The 18,607-nt window shown below is 34.2% G+C and overlaps 1 protein-coding gene across 10 annotated transcripts in view; it reads left to right on the top strand.

The window, feature by feature from the left end:
• The window catches only part of PXDNL (peroxidasin like), a 429,464-nt gene that overhangs the window by 299,599 nt on the left and 111,258 nt on the right, over positions 1-18,607 (top strand). For 9 of the 10 annotated variants that reach the window (XR_003147577.3, XR_007407163.1, XR_003147578.3 and 6 more), the window contains 3 exons: positions 5,041-5,210; positions 7,776-7,893; positions 14,973-15,142. Coding sequence is in view for 7 of the 10 variants with exons in the window: in XM_035708326.2 (XP_035564219.1) it covers positions 5,041-5,210; positions 7,776-7,893; positions 14,973-15,142 (458 nt within the window). In the remaining 3 variants the exon portion in view is untranslated. The remainder of the gene's footprint in view (positions 1-5,040; positions 5,211-7,775; positions 7,894-14,972; positions 15,143-18,607) is intronic. The other variant, XM_025477712.3, reaches the window with a different exon arrangement.

Raw genomic sequence — 18,607 nt, 5'->3', positions numbered from 1 at the left:
TTTTCTCCTTGGGTTGGGCTCTTTATGCTTGGACCCACACTTGTTTGATGATTCTCTTTTTCTGTCAAAATTTTCTGGCTTCTCAGAACTGGTTTCACTACAGCCATTTGGAATGGTATGCACACTGATTCCTGTTTGTTGTAATAATAGACTATCTTTTAGGGGATCCCTGGGTGGCTCAGTGGTTTAGCACCTGCCTTTGGCCCAGGGAGTCTTGGGGATTGAGTCCCACATTGGGCTCCCTGCATGGAGCTTGCTTCACCCTCTGCCTCTGTCTCTGCCTTTCTCTCTTTCTCTCTGTCTCTCATGAATAAATAAGTAAATAATCTTTAAAAAATAGACTATCTTTTAGAGCAGTTTTGGGTTCACAGAATGGAACCCAAAGGAATTTGTACATTTGTTAAAATTCATACCCTATAATCACCCGAAGTCCACAGTTTATCTTAGGGTTCACTTTTGGTATTGTACATTGTATGGGTTCAGACCAATGTATAATGACATATATCATCACTCTAATGTAACATGGAATATTCTCACTGCCCTTAAAGTCCTCTGTGTTCCACCTATTCATCCCATCCTGCCCCTAAGGCCCATCTTTTACCATCTCCATAGTTTTGTCTTTTCTCTAGGGTCATTTATCTCATTTCTCTAGGTTTTTATCTCAAACCCTAGGTCTCTAGGGTTGGAATCATAGGGTTTGCAGCCTTTTCAGATTAGTTTCTTTCATTTAGTAATAGGCATTTAAGATTCTTCCATGCCTTTTCATGGCTTACTAGCTAATTTCTTTTAAGTGTTGAATAATATTCCATTGTCTGCACATATCAGTTTCTTTATCCATTCACCTATTGAAGGACATTTGCTTGCTTCCGAATTTTGGCAATTATAAAGCTGCTATAAGCATCCATGTGTAGGTTTTTGAATGGACATAAGTTGCACTTCCTTTGGGTAAATACAAAAAAGCATGATTGCTGGGTGTCACGGCTAAAGTGTATTTAGTAAGTTTTGTAAGAAATTGCCAAACTGTCCTTCAAAGTGGCTGCACCGTTTTGTGGTTCTACCAGCAATGAATGACAGCTCTGTTGCTCCACGCCCTCACTGACATTTAGTGTTGTCAGTGTCCTGCATTTTGGCCATTCCAACAGATGTGTAATTGTATCTTATTATTGTCTTAACATTCTTTAGTTATTTTTGGAAAACGAAAAATATCAATGTATTTTGTAACCAGGTCATAGGATGCTTTATTTTGGTAGTAGGAGGAATAGTATTTTACTTACCCTCTTTCTCTTTTGTTGGATTTGTTTTATCAGTTATGGTTAGAGTCACTGTATATTTACAATTATAATTCCCATTAAATGTTTCTTTTCTACATAAATTTCTATCTGGGTATCATTCTTGACTTCTAGGACTCTCAGAAAGTCTTAAAATGCTAAATCTCTTGTTTGTTTTTCTTTTTTTTTTCTTCAAGATTTTTATTTATCTATTCATGAGAGACACACAGACAGAGAGAGAGGCAGAGACACAGGCAGAGGGAGAAGCAGGCTCCATGCAGGAAGCCTGGTGCAGGCCCTGCTCCCGGGACTCTAGGATCACACCCTGGGCAGAAGGCATGCGCCAACTGCAAGGCTACCCAGGGATCCCCTGTTTGTTTTTCTAATCTCTTTCTATTATTCTTTCTTGTTAAATTTTAGTAGCAGCTTTTTTTTTCTAACCTCTTACATTTAATGAAACAGCATTCACTCCATTGCTGGAACACACACAGAGAAATAAACACTAATAAAGGAGCAGAGCGAGATCCTACTTACAGTGATATGCCAGTATGTATCTTATATGCATGTACTATATAGACTTCAAATATTTTAAGCCACTTTTAAGATAATGTTGTATGTTGTGTTGATGGAGTGTCTGTTTTCATAGATGGTACACTGATCACTTATGGCCATGATAAACTGATACATAGATGATTTCAGTAAACTCTTCCAAGATTCGTGAGTTCTTAGTCAGTCTCAGATGGCGAGCACTGGCACCTAGTTATTCCAAATCCTGAAACATGTGCCTGACCAGGCTGTAATTTAGACATGAAAATCAGAATATAGGAAAGTGACTGAGGGCTAGTAAATGAGCTGCACCTATCATCAAATAAATTCCATCTTCCACAATGAAGTCTCTCAACAACTAGGGGAGGGTCACTTTGCTGGTTGCACCTAGATGTTCAAGAAACCTGTGTGAATCACATCTGCCCTATCACCTTGGGAGCTGCGTGTGACCCCTGAAAGTAGTTTCCCCACCTGGACCATATCATTTCTAACTCATGACAACCATACTCCTTCCAAGAGTTCTGAAACAATTGATGAAATGCTTTTTAAAAAGTGCTTTTGGATCTTTAGGTGAAAGGGATTATACAGGTACAAGTGATATATTACTGTATTTTCAAATAGAAAGATTTGAATATGAATTTACCCCATGCTTTTTTCCCCCTTTGAAATTGTAAACTGAGCAGTGGGCAGGACAAAGTGGATAATTATTTGAGGGTTGTGATTCTTGAATGAATACTATCAAAAGGCAGTTGTCTTTTATTTAGGGTATCTGGTGTCACATTTGATGTAAGAGAACTTTCAAAATAGAGAACAGTAAAATAGCAATGATTTTAAGCATAGTATATTACTAATACGTATGGTCTAGTAAAACCCACCTTTATTATTGCTTTACTGGATAGCTTTTTATTTCTCAAAATTTATGGCTTTAAATTATAGGCAATGTTTCAAAGAATGCTTTCCCAGTATGAATTTGGAAGCACTCTATTTATAAAGTCTCCCCAAATAGATTTTTGTGAAAAAAAAAAAAATAGTTCTAGTACTATATATTATTTCAAGCATAAAGGAGGTTTTTAAGTGGCAAGTGAAAAAAAAATCCTGTAGTTGTTTTATTCATGTTTTGTATCCCTGCTATGGATGAATATTTTAATTGAAGTCAATGGTCATATAAAGAAGAAATTAAATCTTATGCTTAAATGTTGCTAAACCACATAAGCATGAGGATACATATGGGAAAGCATGGAGCACTGATTAATGGAGAACTGATATGTAAGCAATGGTGATGTCAGGGAAGTGGAAATTCCAGACTGTTAGGGTCTCATGACTATGATGTTCCCAAGGGAGTTATGTTGGTGTCCTGGCTTTTGTTCACTTAGAATCTCATGGTGATACTAATGGGAGAATCTATACCTTAATATTTAACAACAAACTGCTTTTGATAAACTTACCAGGCAATAAACTCAAAACATAAATCAGAATGAACTTTGGACTCCTTAATTTTGAGATAGATGTTTTTTTAGCAAAGTAGCTGATACAGTGAATTAGTCAGTCACAAGGAACAGCCAGGATACTGAAACCAATACCTTGCTGAACAAGCACTAGTTAACTGTTACCTCTTATACATCACTTCAGACAAGGCTGAAAATAGTCTCCATTTCAGTTATGGTTTTATATTCTCAGTTTCATGTGAAGTCTTGATGGAAGCATTAAACAAATAAAATCCATATCATTCAGCAACTTTTTAATGAGTATGAGATTTCCCCCCTTAATTTAACAGTTTAATGCTGCTAAATATAACTACTGTTTTTAGTGTAATGCAATTTAAGCATATTATAACAATCTCATGCACTAAACATCTACAGTATACTTTGCAAAATTATCAGACATTAATTTTTTTAAACTTATTTTAAAAATTACAGTTTTCTGGAATTATTATGTAAATCTAGAGAAAACATGATTTTTTTGTTTACTTTTAGATTTTTACTTGTTTACTTTTACTTTTAAAAACTGTTCCAGTAACTTGATATTAATATGGGCTTCTAAGCTAAAGCAGCTAAGATTTTTTGTTTCCCAAATGATTTTTAAAGACATTTCATACAATCATTAAAAAATTGCAGCATTTTTAACTTCTGTTTAAAAATAATATTAGGCATTATTATTACAATAAAATGTGAACAATGTAACCCTTGTCACTATCATAAATATATTCATATTATCATTTCATCCCTGGAATTCCCTTGTGTAGAGTGTGACCTGATTACTGCTGTAGACACTCTTGCAGATTTCATTTAGCTAATGCTGCCCTTTAACCTTTGGGATGGATAAAAGAGATAATTTATCATTTCTGTGCCCTTTTGCTATGCATCTTTTGGCAAGAATGGAGGTATACACTATAATTTCTTTGGCTATCTATTAATTTTATTTTGTGAGAAAAAAGTGCTAGAGAGGATTAGGAAAATGTAGTAGAATTTAGCAAAAGTGAGGAACTCCTGGTCATAGATTAGGAAATATCACAAAAAAATATGAAGGGCCTACCCATCACAGCCTCTAAGAGTCACTTCCAGATGTGGATCTTTTTAAAATGGCATCATTTCCAGTGATAGCCAGGCCTTTTAGCACACACAAGAAAGAAACTTCAAAAAACCCTGCCTCTAATTTCTAGGGAAAATTGAAAACACAAAGGAACACATACCTATCTATACTGATGTCAAGGTGGTTTATAAGAGAAAAGAGCAAGTCATCTTGGGCAGCTGCCCAAATTATACACAGTGCATTTATAGGCTTCCTTTGGGTAATAAAGCCTCTAGTAAGTAATATCGATGAAAAAGTTTAAAAAGAACACCACCAAATATAAATACTTTGTTCTTAACATGTAAAAGAACTATAATATTTCAGTATGTATAGTTTTAATTCTTAGTCTTCTCTAAAACAATACTCATTTTATCTTACAGTTTTTTAAATCAAATAATATGCATGTTAAGTAAAAATCACTTTTTGAATCTCAAAGTACTTTCCAAAAATATTGCTAATACGAAAATATATCTATTTTTGTTCAAGAAATGCAAGCAGGTAAGCATGTGTTTCAATCTGTTAATTTGTAACTAGAAATCTTCGAGTCAAAAATGTGACTGAGAAGGTACATTAGAGGAAGTTAAAAATTTTAATTCAGAAGATTTTAAAAAAATTAACAGTCCCTTTCAACAGTTGTAATTCTTGCCTACATGCCTAGGCGTCTGGATTCCAATGCTCTAGTTTGTGACTGTGATTTAATGTGGCTGGGGGAACTTATGCAAGGCTATGCCCGAAATGGCCAAATTCAGGCTGCTGCTACATGCGAGTATCCCCGAAGGCTCCAAGGACGCTCCATCGCTTCGTTAACAGTAGAAGAATTCAACTGTGGTATGCAATTTTCTCTCTGTGTGTAAAATGGAATGTCTTTTCTTTGTTCCCTTTCTATAAATGTTTGTTATATGATGTTGCATTTGGAAGAGCGTAATATCAGAAAATGTTACCAGGGGTTTTAGTTAAAAGTATGGCCAATTTCCTTTTCATCATCTGCATTTTTATTTAAGGAAGTTTTTATCAACATCATAACCAGAGCTGGGACGGTCCTTGAGGATCCTTTAATCCAACTTCCAAATTTCAAAGGAGAAACAATAAGGAAAACTATTTTTCAACAAGGTCACAGGACACTGTTACCAGCATTAAAGGTTCCACTTATACCAGTATTACTTAAGTGCTAATAATCAATAATTGAAGTTTTTCAACTTTAGATCATATAATTATTAATATTCATAATAGTAATGCAAACTTTCAATTTGACAAGCATAGTTCATATTCTGACAGCTTTAATAATTCTATCAGGCTTTAATTGAAAATCCAATCATCACTTCTTAGAAATTATTTGGTTCTCACTGCAAGCTTTCAATATAAATAAAAGAATATCTACCTTTATATCTATCTAATCTATTTTTATATATAGCTTTAAATACGAAAAAATGAATATACATACATACGTGTGCACGTGTGTGATAATTGGGCTCCTTGAAAATTTACTCAGGTGATAGCTTACAGCAGAAATTTGCTTTCTAATGTCTCATTCACTTGAGGCCAATTTTTTAATTCCTTTAAGCAGTACATTTGGAAAATTATATTAATATAATTTAATTTCATCCAGATTAAGACAAAGTGCCTTGGTCTTTATTTCCAAATAAGTTGGATTTGTCCATACCTTCCATTCTTACTACCAACTTGCAATTTATGTCATAGTCAAGTTTGCCAGGAACACAGAACATAACTGCTGTCCCAGCTTTCATTTTCTTCACCTCTAATCTATTATATTTGGGGAGATATTTTAAAACACAGATCTGATTACATAATTCTTATTGCTATCACTCATTTATAGCTTCCCACACCTTAAAATGAAACACCAAATCATTTACAAGGTCACACTTCCTATATGCTATAATTCCTGGCTACTCTGTAACCTTGATTCATTCTGCCCGTGCATCTGCTCAGTGATGTTTAGCCATCTCTATGTTCTTTCAGTTCCTAGAAATTCTTAAGCTTTTCTCCAACTCAAGGACTGACTACATGCTATTTACAACAATATCCTTCTTGCAACTCTTCTTTTAAGAGCCCTCTTCTTAAATATTAATTACTTGGAAAGGTTTTATTTAATTTCACTCTCTACCCACCGTCTCCCTACTACACACTCAGCATCAAGTCCCTTTTACAATCTGTCAAATCATCATTTATTTTTCTTGGCATTTATTATATTATTATACATTTTTGTGTTTGTTTAATTTCAGTTGCTTCAATGAAACTGTAAGCCCATGAGTAGAGACTTTGTTTTGATCACTGTTTCATCACTGTCTCAGCACTGTGCCTGACACACTGTAATGCTGCATTATTTTTTTAAAAATATATAAATGAATCAAACCATTTTTTGAAAAAAAGAGTAAGGCCAAGATGTTGTTCATATGGACTTTCAATGAGGTGGTTAAGATTGATAGAGATCCATGTAACATTCCTCAGACATGTTAAATTTGTTAATGATTGGAAGTCTCACATGATACATTTATAAAAAGAAGAGTTTTTATCATTTAGAAAGATAATTAAAAATTATATTAAGTTTGCTATAGACAGGCAAAATTCCCCTTTTTACATTGTTCTCTATAAATTCAATATTATCTGATTAAAAATAAATCATCCACTCCCATATTAAAATAATTTAAATGTTTCTGTGTTTTACCACTAATTATTATTTGAGAATGGAAACATTCATTTATATTAATACATAATTTGCTCAACCAGGTTTGAGGCCTAGGCATACAAATTCTTATAAATTGCATAAAGTAGGTAGTTAGATGGCTAATTGTCTAGAAGAGTGCCTGCAAAATTGCAAGCTCAACTGAAGTACTTGGCTTGAAATATTGACCCATAATATCAAACTCCTTCTAAATATAGTTGTATTGAACTACTAGAAATAAAAGCACAGGGAAATGTGTTTAACTTACTTCATTGGAAATTTCTTTATGCAGTGAATCTTTCAAACTTCTTCTTCTTTTTTTTTTTTTTTTTTTTTAGATTTTATTTATTAGAGACACCCAGAGACAGAGAGAGAGAAAGAGAGAGAGAGAGAGAGAGAGGCAGAGGGAGAAGCAGGCTCCATGCAGGAAGCCCAACGTGGGACTCAATCCTGGGTCTCCAGGATCAGGCCCTGGGCTGAAGGCAGCGCTAAACCGCTAAGGCACTGGGGCTGCCCAATCTTTCAAACTTCTAAACTTTTGTTAAGTATATGTCTAACATCTAAACTGGTATATTACTGGGAAAATGCAGTAGAATCTGTAAAACTTTAATGTAGAAGGAAATTAAAATTATCTGTAGTCCTTTGCCAATAGTATCTTAGAATACCATAAATTTTGGATCTTTAAAAGCATACCAATAATTCTTCTATTACAGAGAGTCCTCGAATTACTTATGAGCCCCAGGATGTGGAGGTAACATCAGGGAATACTGTCTACTTTACCTGCCGGGCTGAAGGAAATCCCAAACCAGAGATTATTTGGATACATAACAAGTAAATACTGAGCATGAGCATGTGTTGGATTCTCTTCCAATTTCATTAATCCATTTATCTTTCTTCAACTAGTTTATTTAGAGATGAAAGTTCCAAAATTGCCAGTATTTCTGGACATTTCATAAAAATGTCTTTTAAATTTCATCTTTTGACTTGTCCAAAGTATCTGGAAGACTTCTTAAAATTGTATATTTCCAGATAACAATGATTGTAAAATTGAATAAAGGAATCTTGTATTATTTCTAGAAGGAAATATTTAGATAGTAACAAAATAGTATGTTTTAAAATCTGAACATAATTAGATATAACCTCATCTTAATTATTTTAGTTTCAAACTGGTTTTTACATTTGATGTTGTTGCAAATTTTACATAGTAAATCAGTATAACATTATGTAAGTGAATTGACAATAAAGGATATGCAAGATTATTTAAAATACTAGTCATTTATTTTATTCTTATTGCAATATTTGATAAAACATGGTACTATGAGTCTAAAAGCCTGTGAACATAAAGTTGAATAGTAATAAGAAACATAAAAAGTTAAAGTCAAAGTAAAAAAAAAGGAGTTGGAAAGTAATATGAAATAGATACATAGAATGAATTATATACTTAACACAATTCAATTATAGCACTTAGACAATTATATTATCATTAATTACATTACTGGTACCTCGTATGGTTTGCATGTGTCTCTTCCATGCTTGCACAAGATATCACTGATTGTTTTCTGTCATGTGTATAATTAAATGTTTATGCTTTTCTTGATAAAATATTCGGATATAGTTTGTGTCTTTTTGTATATAATTTATATTTGTAATTATAGTAAGAAACCCAGACATGTCTATAAAATGTGTTTTTAATTCTAGTAAAAAACTAATAAGTACAGGTTAAAAATAGCTTGGAAAGAAGGCAATTATGAATACTATTAAATCTGGAATCTGGCCCAGGAGAAAGACTTCAATTGATAGAAGACTTCAATTTATTTCCATCTGGAGATTGTTCAAGGGTACTTGAGAAATAGAAATTGCTGCTTGTAATGTCTTCAAACTGCTTGCTCTGCCTTCTTAACAGTTTAAATTCAGACATTATGTGTTCAGGGTTATAAAGGTACTGACTAGTATTCAGAAAGGGATAAATAAAAAATCATATTGCCTGATGGAATGTATGACATAAGGGTTTTAAATATGGTGACTAAAGAAGTTAAGATTCATTTAAAGGAAACAAAGAAATTGAAAAAGAAGGAATAAAATGAAGGAAAGGTAAATTATAAGTAGAAATTTCTGTTATAGTATTAACATTTTCATATAGAAAAAAATAGAGATGAAAGGGAAGAATTTATGCAAAGAAATGCTTAATATTAACAAATCTTAGCTTACTTATCAAGTATTTTTTTTATAAAAAGATCATATATGTACTGAAAGTACATGAAATGTATAGTACAGCAGATAATTTGAAACACACATCTATTTAACTAAACTAGGCTAAGAAAATAATACTACCAATTCATTAAAAGCTAGCTAGGTGTTCTTTCCTTAACACTGTCCTGATTTCCTCCCCTGGAAATAACCTCTATCCTGACTTTAGAGTCCATAGAGCAGTGGGTTAAGAACTGATTAGACACAAGCAATGGTAGAATTAGAAAATTAGAAGGTATGTTCATTGAAATAAATTAGCTGTTAGGATGGTTAAGAAGCATGGAAATTATAATCCACAGGTCCAGGACATATCCACTGGGAATTCCAGAAAGAAAAGTTAAAAATAGTGAGCTAGAGAGAATGTTTAGAGAAGTAATAAGGAAAGAGAGAGAGAGAGAGAGAGAGAGAGAGAGAGAATTATGAGAACTCTTCCAAAAATTTAAAAAAAAAATCATGAAATTTCAGATTAAGAATTGTACTGATCCCAACCAGAGCTTAAAAAAGAAATCTATACTTGGTGCATTATGATCAGAAAATTGGAAGAGATAAAATCTTTCATTCCAAGATAATTTTCAGATTATCCTCAAATGCATAGAAGTTACAAGGACAATTAACTTTACACACTAGAAGGTAATGGCATATATTTAGCTTATTAAAGGGGAAAAAATCTAGTTTCCTTCAGTCTTAGTCAGCTAAATTATCTGACAAGCATATTAAAGACATTTTCAAAGAGTTGAGCCTTACTTAGGAATATTTGCCGAAAGTATTACAAATAAGGAAGATGTGCTATGCAAGAAACAAAAGTGAAAACAAAGTGTTTTTAAATATGTTGATAAATAAGAATAAACAGATTATTAAAGTATTGACCAACTGTAAGAGAGAAGTAAGAGAAGAAGTAAGTAAGAGAGAAGTTAGGTGATACTAACAAAAATATTGTATGGAGAAAGGACATAATTAAATCATTTTCCATGCCTCAGCTTTGAAGTGTAGAATGATAATGACTCTTTGAGATTTTGAGAAGTCAAGAAGACTTGTTAAAAATTATGGTAAAATACTAAGAAACAGGAAGAGAATACAACTTTCATACTAAGAGAAGAGAAAGAGGGATTAAAGAAAACTAGACCAACCAACAAAAGGAATGGAGAGGTAGAATTAAGGTAAAGGAAAGGCAAAGGACAGAGAAAATGAACAACATTTCTCATAAGAAATAAGCTTAAATACATTAATAAAAATAATAAATGTACAGACTTAAATAGCCTTTTTAAAGACCTTATGATTGGATTAAAAATTTCAGCTATGTGCTGCTTACATTTATCTAAAACATTATGATACTGGGAGGTAAAAGCTAGATGGTAAACAGATAATAGCAAAGTTGGACTAATCAAAATAAAGGTCTATATCAAGATTAATATCAACCAAAATAAATTTGAGAAAAGTATAATTGCATATCATTAGATCATAGATAAAAACAACAATTCACCTGGATATGAGTTCACAAACCTTTGTATACCTAACAAAATAGCTACCCAAAAAATAAAACAAAATTAAGAGGATTACCAGGATTAATTGGCATAAAGTCAATTATGGGGAGAAATTTTAGTACTATTTTCTTAGAATAAGAACAAAAATTAATAGGAACAACATAGGAAGACTGATTTTATATGTAATATATATGTCTGCTACGTGAAAAGTTACACTCTGCTATGGTTTCAAGTAACTATGGAATATTTATCAAAATTGATGACATATAAAGAAAGAAAAATCTCAACTCATAGCAAAGAACCAACTTCATAAAGACCTCTTTTTTTGACCATAATTTAATAAAATTAGATATCAACCATTTGTCAATGTTTGCAGATTCTTTAGGCTTATCAGAAGGAAAGTAAAGTGAATACCAGTACCTAGAAATAACAATCAAAATATTTTTTTAATAAATGATTGATTGGATTCAAAAAGGAGGAAAAGCATACCAGCTGGAAAAAGAATGAGAAAAGTACAGGATGGAAATCAATTATGATTGGATTCGGGAAAAAGAATAGATCATATTTGTTAGAATAAGGATTTTACATAGGAGTGTAATAGGAAAAGATTGCAAAACGACTGGAAGGCTAATGACTTCGGCTTTTAATATATAATCTTTGAGTGCCACTGGATAGCGAGCAAGATAATCACATGACTATAAACCATTCATGCCTTTCTTAATGTTGAGGTTCTAGACTGTGGGAATTTTGGCCATTAAAAAAAAAAATGGAAACTGTGGCAAATATTAGTACAATATTTACAGTAGATTATAAGCAAGTTTTGCAACTATATTCTAACCTATAGTTTTTCACTATATGCCTTCTCTCTCTCTCTCTCTCTTTTTTTTTTAAGATTTGAGTCATTTATGAGAGACACACAGAGACAGGTAAAGACATAGGCAGAGGGAGAAGCAGGCTCCCTGTGGGGAGCCTGATGCAGGACTTGATCCCAGGGTCCTGGGATCAAGTCCTGAGCCAAAGGCAGGCACTCAACCACTGAGCCACTCAGGCATCCCTCACTATATGCTTTCTTATGTGGAAGATATTTTTAAAATGTGGGCAGAGATGATAACTTATTCATCTTTATATTTCTGGTACCTAGCCATAGGGCCTAGTTCTTAGAAAACCCTTAATAAGTGTTTGCTGCAATGAATTTCCTTTAATAATCAAATATGTTTATTGGCATATTTCCAAGGAAAGAAAAACAGGTAAATTCAACTTAAGAAAACCTTTGTGTTTTTACATATGATTACTATTGGTTTGCATCAAATTGACAATGCAATACGTATATTGAATCATGAAGACATGCTTTGAATTTTTGAAGGAACATCATGATTCATGAGCAAACAACTTTTATCAGCATAATGAAGAAGATAGGAACAAAGAAGGAAATAACTAAGAAAAGGAATGGTGTATTTTAAATTTATGGTGTGTTTTGCTGCTGTTGGGTTTAAATCAAGTGAGTGAAAATTGGTGAATTCCATTGCATTGTCTAACCAGAAGATAGATCTCATGTACACATTTGGTAACTTTTTATATTTTATTTTATTTATTTACTTTTTTAAAATTTTATTTATTCGTGAAAGACAGAGAGAGAGAGAGAGGCAGAGACACAGGCAGAAGTAGAAGCAGGCTCCATGCAGGGAGCCCAAAGTGGAACTCGATCTGGAACTCCGGGATCATGCCCTGAGCTGAAGGCAGACGCTCAACTGCTGAGCCAACCCAAGCGTCCCAACCTTTGATATTTTAGAACAAATTTTTCGCCATGTTTGCTTTATTTCTCTGTGTGTAATATATGCACACAACTGTTTATCTCCTCTTCCTCTCTCTTCTCCCTCCTTTTTCTTTTCCAAGAATTCGGCATCACATGGAGGCTGAGACAAATACTATGTTGTTACTAGTCTGTCCTTTGACGAGACTCTACCTCCATGAAGGAAGGGACTGTGTCTATCATATCATTCCAAGGAGTTGGGAAGGGTTAAATTGTAGTTTATTATAAAAGGACATAACTCACGGACAGCCAGATGGAAGTTATGCATAGGGCAAGGTATGTGGGAAGAGGTGCAGAGCTTCTATGCTTTCTGAGCATGACACTATTCAAATCACTATTCAAATCTCTATGACACTATTACCAGCTCAGAAGTTCCTAGAACAAATTTTAAGGAAACTAAATCATCTTTGGAAAAGGTGAAATTCCATTATTGCTGGCATATTCCTTTGAAAGTAGGTTTAATTGGGTTCAAGGTTAGATGATTTTAGAATTGTGTTTAAAATAATTAGTTTAGGGATCCCTGGGTGGCGCAGCGGTTTGGCGCCTGCCTTTGGCCCAGGGCGCGATCCTGGAGACCCGGGATCAAGTCCCACGTCAGGCTCCTGGTGCATGGAGCCTGCTTCTCCCTCTACCTGTGTCTCTGCCTCTCTCTCTCTCTCTCTGTGTGTGACTATCATAAATAAATAAAAAATTTTTTAAAAATCTTTTAAAAAAATAAATAAAATAATTAGTTTAATACTAAATAAGACTTTTTAATTTGTACAGTTTAAAAAAAAATGATTTCTGATGTTCATTGTGTGTTACTGACATTGAGTAGTTGTTGCAGTTTATACTCATGGGAATATCCAGCATCTAGTTTCTTATGCCTTGCATTGCTGACCATTGAAAAACAATATTGTTTTTCCTGAAGCTAATCTCTTCAAAAATAGTAACTTGAAGTTCTCATTGAGTAACTAGTTGTTCTTAAAATTGACATTTTTAGTGGGTGAAAAAGAACAGATTGCTCCACTCTGAAAGAATGAAACATTCTTTTAGAATGTGAAATATAGCCATTGTGTGCTTCTTTATCCTTTGTGATGAAAATTGCTGAATAAGGATGGTTTCTCCATCTCTTTAACATGCTTTAGTTTTTACATATATGAAAATAAGAGGAGTTATTATTCTTCAGTGTTGACACATTTTTAAATTAGTAGACAGATGTTTACTTGGAAGCATTAGCTTTGTAAAACAAACAAATTAAAAAAAGAGAGAAATGAAATCCTCTCAATGGACTTTTTCCTCTATAAAGGGTGTTATTGGTGGGTGACATATAGTTAGTGTTTCATAAATGCTTATTAAGTGATGAATGTGTGTTGGGGGATTTTTTTTTATTTTGAATACATTCATAGTAGTAAGCATACATTTATATTCCTTCTCACACATGATTATTCAGTATTTTTAAAGGGGAAAAAGTACCCTGGTGAAACAAAAACATTCTGTAGAAACTTCTGACATATGTTTATGTGTCAATAGCTTTGCATTTATTGCTAAAGATAACCCCAAAAAATCACCAGTATCTGAATCTTCTGGATGATAGTCTTCACTACTGTGCTTTTCCATTTAAATTGATAACAGCATTTTCCTAGTATTTCCAAAATGGTCCAGTTCAGGTAAAAGAGCCTAATATCCAGCAACTGGGTAAATGGTTTTTGCTTACTTAATGCCACGTTGTATAATTATCCTTAGGCTTTGAGTTACGTTGCCTTGACTCTAAATTTTTTCCTACTCTTTAACAAAATATAAATGTATAATGAATGACTCACAGAGAAGAGATACAAAACTCACATATCACCATTTGATGATTTCTCTCTCTTTTTTTTAATAGGAATTCAAAGATAAAACAATGTGCTGAAGTGTCTGTCACACTGGAGACAATGGCTTCAGTGTCTACATTCACGCTGTCCTGGAAAGCAGGACACTTAAACCTCTTTCCTTTCTATCATGTCTTGACTTGAAACCTGTGTGTAGGCTACAACCTCAGAAATAGGAAGGGACAACTAAGATTTAAATTAAAATTATCTGGGGACGCCTGGGTGGCTCAGTGGTTGAGTGTCTCCCTTTGGCTTACAGCGTAATCCTGGGGTGCTGGGATCGAGTCCCACATTGGACTCCCAGCAGAGAGTCTGCTTCTCCCTCTATCTATGTCTCTGCCTCTCTCTATGAATAAATAAATAAAATCTTTAAAAATATATAAATTAAAATTATCTGAATTATGAAGACAATTTGAAAAATCAATATACATTGAAGATATTTTTAAGGTCCTATATTTTCAGTCTTACTAATATTTTAAATATGACTGGGATTAAATGTGTATGTAAAATGTGTGTTTCCAGCCACTCATTGGATTTGGAAGATGATCATCGACTTAATTTGTTTGATGATGGGACACTCATGATTCGAAACACTCGAGAGTCAGACCAAGGTGAATATCAGTGTATGGCCAGAAACTCAGCTGGGGAAGTTAAGACACAGAATGCTATGCTTAGATACTCCAGTCCTCCAGGTACAACTTTTTTTTTTTTTTTAATTTTACTGATTGAACTTAATGTAAATGCATTAGTTCTCCATCAGTTATTTGCACTAGAAAATGACTTTATATTGCTTCTTTGGAATGCTTAAAAGTAAAACAATTGCCGTTGTCTATCACTTCCTAATCATTTACAGAAACTTGAGGTTTTTTTCTCTTGAATTTTAGTTTAATTTCCTGCCTTAGTTCTATTTTTTTCTAATCACAATAGGCGCTGTCCCAAGACTGCTATCCTCCTTTTGATTACCCATCCAGCTTCTTCAGAACATGATCCAGCATCCTCAAATGGATTCCATCCTCAAATGGAATCAGTGATACCTAGGCAGGACTATCATCCTTTTTAGCAAATCATTGAATTATTCATTCATAATCAATTCACTCACAAATATTTATTGAATGCCCACTGAGCTAACTGTTGAAGATTATATAGTTAATAACTTGTGCTCCTTTAACTTTCCAGGAGCTTTGCTTTATTTACCATAATTTCAGTGTTTTATATAAACCAGACACAGTAGCTGTGACAAATTTTTAGTAATATCATTTTCAGGAAGGTGATGGAAATAGTGAGAAATAGAGAAATATGTCTCACCTTACCAGGTCTATAATGTATTAGGTGATAGCCATAATTCAATAAAATGATAAATTTTATGATGGGTAAGGAAAGGGGATAGAAGCATAAAGGATAATTGTGTGCTGGTAAATATTTATTTTTATTTTTTAAGAAATATTTATTAGAGAGAGAGAGTATGTGTGTGTGTGCACAGGAGGTGGGTGGAATGGACAGAGGAAGAGGGAGTGAGAGAATTCTCAAGTAAATTCCCCCCCTAAGTATAGATCAAGTCACCAGGGGGCTTGATCATAACTGAGCCAAAATCAAGAGTTGGATGCCACCCAGGAGCCACCCAGGAGCCCTGCTGGTAATTGTTTAAAAACCGTCTCTGGGCAAAACCCTAATCCACAGTATTTGTTAATGATTGACATACCATCACTGAATTTGGAGTTAGGAAAAGTTGTGTAGTAGCACACCATTGCATAGAATTTCCATCAGGGAGATACAATAGATGCTAATGATCTCAAGACCCTGGATAATAGTAAAATGCAAACTAATTAGAAGTGGTAAATGTCAGAATTTATCTTTGATATTAATGAGATTTATTTAATTGTAAGTTCATGTAATTTAATTTTTAGCAATGGCTATGCTTAACAACCAGCTTGAAAAATTCCAAAAATTTGATAACTGACTCTTTAGAGCCAGCTCCAACGTACCCCTGACAGAGGAGGAGCACTTAGATCAGACTTGGAGATCTGTGTTCATTCAAGAAAGGATTTTCCATGACCAGTGACATCTAAGCTGAAAGCAAGAAGTACAAAAAAAAGCCAGATAAATAGGATTGAAACCTTATCATAGTGGAAAGGCAGTAAAGGTAGACAGAGCAGGGCACACTCAAGACAGAAGTTCTGGCTGCCTGGAGGATACAGATGAAGGGCCATTGGGAATTACATGAGATTTGGTGAGCTATAAGTTGAATCATTCATGACTGTACTCTAAGTGTGATCAAAATGAGATTTTTTCTTTTACAAAGATCTCTCAGGCAGCAGTTTAGAGGACAAGCAGGAGGACAGAGTAAGGTGAGGAGGTCAACAGTCTATGGTGATAATGCAGAGGAGAGTAGTGACATTGGATAGGGCAGTGACAGAGGGAATAGAGAAGACAGCCCTGAACTAAAAGTTACTCCAGCAGACATAATGCACTTAACTGAATATGGGAATTCCTTACAGAGTTCTTCAGCAATTTCTGATTGGCAAACCCACCAGCTCCTTTTACAGCATTATTCACTTAGCCCCCTGGGTCAAGCTGGACACTGCATGTAGGAATACGCCTACATTGACTTGGGGGCATCACTTTCTCCTGATCCTTTCCTAAGGTCCTCTCCTCCTTTCCCAAGGTCTTCAGTCTGCTTCAACTGTGCCTTCCTCACACCCTCCCCACCTGGTCTTCATCCAGTAGGCCTGCCCTAATCACATTGCTTCCTCTTCTGTTGAGCACTCCTTGAGTTTTAAAGCAATTCCCAAATATTTAACTTGAATAATTAATGTATATTTCATAGATGTTATTGCTTTAACTTTCCAGGGGCTTTTCTGAGATTTGGATTGATCTCACTACTGCCTTCTTCCTCGTTTTCATGTGTAATTTTTTTATGTCTGTCAAGCACATTCACCTGCACTTCATCTTTGTTTGCCATCACTACCGATACTATTAATATTATTAATATCTTCCTAAAATTTCAGATTCAGCCTTTCACTGTGATCTTGTCTTCATCAAGTGTCTAGCTACTTGGTTCCAAGATGTTTCAGATTATCTTCCTTTTCATTTCCACTGCCATTGATTAACTTCCACTGCCTTTTGTACCTCAATTACTATAATAGTTCTTTCCATTTTTCTCTAGCACTTTACACCTTCCTGTAATATAATGATTTCCAAGGTATATTGTAGTTCTTCAGATTATGTGGTATGTCTTCTGTCCTCATAGCTAAAACATAAGCTTAAGAGGAAAGGAGTATCTTGTGCATCTTTATATCTTTTTAGCATTTAACATTTTATCAAGCTTGAGGCATTCAGTATTGTTAAAATTAAGTTAAATCTTGATTGTTGGGCACCTGGGTGGCTCAGTAGTTGAGCATCTGCCTTTGGCTCAGGTTGTGATTCTGGGGTCCTGGGATCGAGTCCCACATCGGGTTCCCCACAGAGAACCTGCTTCTCCCTCTGCCTATGACTCTGCCTCTCTCTGTGTGTCTCTCATGAATAAAGAAATAAAACTAAAAATATAAATCTTGATTGTTGAATTAGATTAAATAAATTTGTTTCTACTCTTAATGGTATATTCATCTCAGAAATTAAGGAGCCCCCCAAATTAAACTCAATAATTAGACATTTTTAACACCCTAGGAAGTCTTTAATTTCTGTTGGAGATTTCCAAGAAAGATGATACTTATATGAATCAATGATTGGAACACCTCATATGGAAGTCTAAATTTTGTATTTACAAAGATACTTAATGGGTCAGTTTGTATTATATTTGCCTGAAAATGACAGAAAATTTGATGATAAATGGCTTAAAAACCGTGTGTGTGTGTGTGTGTGTGTGTGTGTGTGTGTATGTGCCTGTATGTGCACAGGCACAATTTGTTCATATGCCACAAGCAGTTCAGTAATCTGGACAGAGCACCCACCTTAGCCCAAAGCTCTAATATCTAATGATATCTTTCTATTCCTCAGTCCTTCTCTTTTAGACCTTTTTCTCCCCTTCATAATTTTCACCTCGTGGTCCCAAGTCAGCTCTTGTAACCCAAACTCATGCCCAAAATCCAAGTAGCAAACAGGAAGAAGAGCAATGACTAGTGGGACTGTTCTTTTCCAGTGACAGGTGCCTTCATGCCATT

The sequence above is a fragment of the Canis lupus genome, chromosome 29 (genome assembly GCF_003254725.2).
Source record: "Canis lupus dingo isolate Sandy chromosome 29, ASM325472v2, whole genome shotgun sequence".
Taxonomy (NCBI): Eukaryota; Metazoa; Chordata; class Mammalia; order Carnivora; family Canidae; genus Canis; species Canis lupus.
This window is presented reverse-complemented; position numbering and strand designations above follow the sequence as displayed.